General features: G+C 32.9%; 1 protein-coding gene across 1 annotated transcript; it reads right to left on the bottom strand.

Annotated features, from left to right (window-relative positions):
- Positions 1-1,732: 1,732 nt before the first annotated feature.
- LOC140062121 (uncharacterized) lies at positions 1,733-3,806 on the bottom strand. Its single transcript, XM_072108178.1, has 4 exons — positions 3,758-3,806; positions 3,027-3,219; positions 2,334-2,454; positions 1,733-1,853 (listed from the first exon to the last, which is right to left on the bottom strand). Exons 2-4 carry the CDS (start codon positions 3,206-3,208, stop codon positions 1,734-1,736), a joined length of 423 nt encoding a protein of 140 aa, XP_071964279.1. The 5' UTR covers positions 3,209-3,219; positions 3,758-3,806; the 3' UTR covers position 1,733.
- Positions 3,807-6,231: the final 2,425 nt, after the last annotated feature.

Below are 6,231 nucleotides of genomic sequence, written 5' to 3'. Positions count from 1 at the left end.
CGAGCAGACCGTATTACGATGTAGGCCTAATATGCTTTTATAGTTATTGATCCTTTTTCTATGTTAATAGGGAGGTTTCGCAATCTTACGAATACGATAACGAAAACGGATACGTCACGCACACGTATTCGTTTTTCGTAAGCCAGTAAAAAAGTTTCGCATTGCAACGAAATATTGAGGGCGCCTCCCAAAATATGACTGCGGTAAATGTGAGGGAAGCGCAGTACGTGTTGCTTGGTGCTTGGCTGCCTAGGCCGAGCGTAACATCAAAGCGAGTGAAGACTTTAAAAATTGCTATTTATCAAAATTTACCTGGCATTTTAGTAAATTACTTTAGTAAATTACTTTCAATAAAAGTATAATTATATTATAATCATGAATCATTCCTGATTCAAATGCAAAATGTGCAAAATAGATCAAAAACTATAGGCCTACTCGTTTTGTAGTTACGAATATGACTGGTGATATTCGTCAACACAAATACGCTTTACGAATATGAAATGGGGATCAGCTCAAAAGTTTCACAAAATGTGTGACGTATCCGTTTTCGTTATCGTATTCGTAAGATTGCGAAACCTCTCTTATGTTTATTCGATTTTAATTATGAATTAAGTTAGGCCTAATATGCCTATACTATGTTAAAAATGATGGAAGGATTCTGTAATGTTATTGCATCCACTTTAAAACATATTTTTTAAGAATGTACCAATGTTCGGTGCTGTCAAATATTAGAAAAATAAAATGTACAAATAAATGAATAAAAGACAGTAAATACTGTATAATTATTTTTAATTAGGTAGAAAGGTGTTAATACTGTCAATAGAGGGATACACAGAAAAACACCATTTATTTGTATAATGTTATTTATTATTAAAGATGTATTGTTGTCTAAAAAAAATTAGGAAAAAAAAAATTAATATTAGACTTTGAATAAGGTATTTTATAGTTTTACCAATGTTAATCCCTTCCATAGAAAAAAACCCCGAAAAAATTGTTTTCAAAATTGACAAACGGTTAAATTCAACCGGCTGCCAATTTGTACGGAAGCCCGTTCATGCCACTAGTTGATTGTATTTTAAGAGCTGTTACCTGGCGGCCGCCAGTTAATTATCGTGCGGCCGCCACTTAATTATCTTCTGGACGCCATTAATTATCTGTCTGTATTGCGTCATCTGACCGCCAGACACTGTACATTCTCTTGTGACAAAAGCCCATAGCCCAGGTCAAGTCCTACCTAAGCATAACCAAGCCCAAATTATAAATAAAATAGGATAAATTACCCAAATATTTCCGAGCCCTAATATAAAGTGTAAATTATAAAAAATAGGATATATCTCGAATAATTGCATTTTTACCATGCCAATATTTTTTTCGTTAAATCTAAGTTCCAATATTTGCGTCAACATTGTATTTGCCGTCATAGTGTATGTCAAAGCAAACATACTTGTTGATGCAATACAGACAGATAATTAAGTGGCTTCCGCCAGATAATTAAGTGGCGTCCGCTAGATAGTTATCTGGCGGCCACCTGGTAACAGCTCTTAAAATATAATTAACTAGTGGCCCGAACGGGCTTTTGTAAATTTGACTATTTTTTTTAAAAATAAAGATAAATAATTTATTTTCAGTTCAATTTTTGTTCAATGTAAATAACTATTATGTGATATTAAAATGGCATATTAAAAAAAATGTTCAGGGGGAAAATAGATCTTTAAGCGTACTGTAGGGCCTACTTACACAAATGCTGCGACCATTTCTATGTTAAAATATCTTTTTTCTTTAGCATGTTCATGGTCAGTCATTGTTGGTTCCATGAATGACTCTATTATTTGTATAGCTTCTGTTGAGTGGTCCTTAATAAACAAGATAAAAAATTAAAAATATATTGGCCTGAGAACTGAAGAAAAACTGAAGAATAATAGATAATATAATAATACTAATTAGGAATTTTATTGAGAGTATTCGTTCATAAAAAAAACCTTACGACTACTTTTAAGTGGTCTTAAGTTTTTGACCAATTAAAATTGGTAAACAAAATAAAACACATAAAGAGATTCCGGTCATCGATTGAACGACTGTGTATATCACATGATATAAAGTGCCCTATCAATGGCTGCACATAGCGCGGGGAATTCCGATTTTTACTGGATGAAGCCCGGGCAGCGCGTCCACATAACGACCAATAGGAGAAAGAGTGAGAATGCGGCAACCATTCCTTACTCTGTCTCTCTCCATTGCCAACAAATTAAAACATGAATTTCTAAGATAAGTAATTTATCCTAATTTAATCTAGACTTTGGGGGAGAACCTTTAAAATAAAGAAATAGCTTTACTTTCCAATTGACGATGTTCCGGTCTTTAAATATAGTTTCCAGTCTGCTACAGTACGTATACATCTTCGTCTCTGCCATGGCAACTGCAAGTCCGGCGAATGCTTTAGACTCTTTACCCTTGCTGTATCCAAACAAATTTAAATACATATTTCAACAATTTAAAAGAAAAATATGTTAAATTAGTCATTATTTCATTTAAATATGGTAGTAAGTCTATAAATAATGTATCCGTCTATTCTTATGTACCGTACTGAACTATTTGCTGTTAAGCCCTTAAAGCTTGGTTCCCACTAGAACGTAACGCAAGGACGTAAACGCAACGCAAGCGTTTTAACCAATGACAAGCGAAGTTATAGACAGTTAGCAGTCACAAGCGAATAAGCCATCGCTTGTGATTGGTCAATTCACTTGCGTTGCGTTACGTCCTTGCGTTGCGTCGCTAGTAGTGGGAACCACACGCTTTAGTAAAGTAATGAAGTAAATTATAATGTTTTAAGTTTTGTCCACCAATAACTTATAACAAATTAGGAGGATTCTGTGTGAGTAAATAAATACGCTCTTAAATATTCTTATATATACCATTCCTTGAAGTCAGTTACTTAGCTTAACTTAGTAACTAGGCCTACATGCTACTAGGCCTGTTTAGTTATTCAAATAACTAAAACAGTTTAAATAAAATGTCGTATGACAAACCTTTTTTTAGCGGCAGAAAGTACTTTGTCAATGACATTTGTTAATACTCGCATGTTCCGCCTTCTGACATCCTCCTCTTCTTCAAATTCAGTCACTGCTTTAATCAGTTTTGGCATGTACTTAAAATCCTCAATTGATTCTGAGATTTCAACTACAACCGCTTCGACCTCTGCCCGTTTCATGGTTATTTTCGCTAAAAATTTTAAAATAACGCGGTTCACTTCTTTTATAGTAACTGCAATGACTTTATTTTTGTCATAAGTAACCCAACATTTCAACATTCCTAAACACATAATAATATCCCATCGTATCGGAAACAATGCATAAGGCACACTCGAGTTATAATCTACGCAAGGGCTTAGTTGTCGGTCGGTAAAGAGGTGCTTCCCTTATTATGCTTTGTAGTCCTATTGTATGAAAGTATTACTAATACAGTATTTCGTATCTTTAGTTACTTCAATATTAGTTATATTAAAAAAAAGCATGGATTATTATCACTTGAGTTTTAGGCTTCAATGTGTTAAAAAAATCCTTCAATTACAGTATTCATACTCTATAGTAATAATCTGTAAAAAAAAACTTAGTCTTTTTCCGACAACATCCACAGGCATGCCTGATATGCATATTGTATGACATGAAATCAGAACTGGTACCCAGATAATTAATTGCTTGTTCAGTATTACTAGAATAGCCTATCTCACGTTCTTAAAAGCGCTAATTATCATATTTACCTTAGCTATAGCACAGTATCAACCTTACACATACTGCTTGTTTCTGCTAAATATTGTCCATGGTTATACCACCTTACTGAAAGACTCAATGCGCACATCCTGCTAGCTATGAATCACTGACCCGCATCATCAACAATAGGCCTAAAATACACCTATTGATTACGCTACAAATAATAATATTGCCATGGTGAGGATGTAAGGTAGATTATTATAATAGATAGAAATCGCTCTCAGTGTCATCTTATTATTTTATTTACTGGTTATATATATATATATATATATATATATATATATATATATATATATATATACAAATTAATTAATTAAATTTCAGTATATCACCGGGCGGTTTAGAATTAATGTTCTTTGCCCGATGTGTTTATATAAATACTTAAATTAATAAGAATTAATGTTCTTTGCCTACTGTGTTTATATATAAAAGTATCTCTTCGGAGATCCCGCCTCGTGAATAAAAATACTGAAAGATGAGGGCGTATCAATTTGATCTCTGGTGCGCGTGTGTACAACTGAGGACTAGTGCTGTTCCGCCGTACCACGCCGAGAATGTTAAGGAGTCGCTATCCAATCGAGTTTGAACAATACCATGAAAGCCCCAGTGGTCTAATGGTTAGGGCAACTGCATATCAAGCAGACGGTCCGAGTTCGAGTCTCGGTTGGGACGACTTTTTTTCATTCTCACAGATTTCCTCATCTTTATCGTTTCAAATTAATTAATTAAATTTCAGTATATCACCGGGCGGTTTAGAATTAATGTTCTTTGCCTACTGTGTTTATATATAAAAGTATCTCTTCGGAGATCCCGCCTCGTGAATAAAAATACTGTAAGATGAGGGCGTATCAATTTGATCTCTGGTGCGCGTGTGTACAACTGAGGACTAGTGCTGTTCCGCCGTACCACGCCGAGAATGTTAAAGAGTCGCTATCCAATCGAGTTTGAACAATACCATGAAAGCCCCAGTGGTCTAATGGTTAGGGCAACTGCATATCAAGCAGACGGTCCGAGTTCGAGTCTCGGTTGGGGCGACTTTTTCTCATTCTCACAGATTTCCTCATCTTTATCGTTTCAAATTAATTAATTAAATTTCAGTATATCACCGGGCGGTTTAGAATTAATGTTCTTTGCCTACTGTATAAATATATATATATATATATAATTCCAAAGGCAAATAACTGAAAAAATGACAATGCTGTGGGTATCAGTGGCTGGCTCAATGGAGATACAAATATATATAAACAAATCAGGCAAAGAACATTAATTCTATATATATATATATATATATTATATATAATTAATTTTTTTAAAATTATTTTTCCTTACCTCAGTACGTCCTTCAAGTTCAACCATAAAGCCCATATAATTGCTATAACACACTCGTGCAGAATAAGTGTATTTGAATATAATAATTATTATTATTTGAAGAATCAAATTACAAACACTATATTTCACACACTTAAAATTTATTTTATTTTTTATTTCATGAATTCATAATAACCATAATCCATAGTTATAAACTAAATAATTAGAGAAAATACAACATGCAGCATGTATAGTCAACTACTTCACATAAATTAAACTACTATATAATATATAATATATAATTATTTTTCAATACCTTTTTGTAAATTATAATTTTAAAAAACACTATTTTATTGTACATTTGCATTAAATTAGATTCAGTTTGAAACGGTAATTAATTATTTTACTTCTAATTAAAGAAAATATAATGAAACAGCTTCTATAAAAATCGACTAATAAATCTTGAGATAAAGGTAAGGTAAGCATAGCTTTAATTTAATCAAGATACTGTAGAAGAACAGATGGGAAAAATCAAACTTTATAATAAAAGAATAACATGTAATATTTTCAAGGGAGTCTTCTAAGACCTAAAATACAATACACACTGATTTCAATCACAACACGGCCATATACATGGCGTGCGCAAATTTGAGGATTTACCGACCGACCGACCAACCGACATAGAGCTATAGACTAAAAATTAAATAAAATAAAAATTAGTATTGCACTGATTATTATCTTTGGATTTCGGATCTTCAGATATTAAGCTAAAAGCACATCTATCACTTGCGCTCTTTGTTGTTTTTTAAAGGATGACCCAAGGAAACATAATACTCAGGTCGTTGAACTTGGACCTCTTCCGGTAAGTTAAAATATTGTACATTTTTTGTATAATCTGAAGAAAAAAACTTCATTAATAATGTAGAATTAGCTTTAAAATAGATTTGATTTGATTTCATTTTATGAAATATCAAACATGAAAACGCCAATTTATTTATTTAACGTGTAAGATACGCACATAATAGCTTTGGAAACTGTGAACTGGCAAATTAACTGATTACGTCACACCGAGATTCTACTTTAAAAATTACGTAACAAAGAAATGCGGAAAATTGAAAGTGCTATTCAGTGGGCTTATCGTCATAATACGTCACGT

The sequence above is a fragment of the Antedon mediterranea genome, chromosome 11 (assembly GCF_964355755.1).
Source record: "Antedon mediterranea chromosome 11, ecAntMedi1.1, whole genome shotgun sequence".
Classification (NCBI taxonomy): Eukaryota; Metazoa; Echinodermata; class Crinoidea; order Comatulida; family Antedonidae; genus Antedon; species Antedon mediterranea.
Note: the sequence above shows the minus strand (reverse complement) of the source record. Positions and strands in the feature narration are given on the sequence as shown.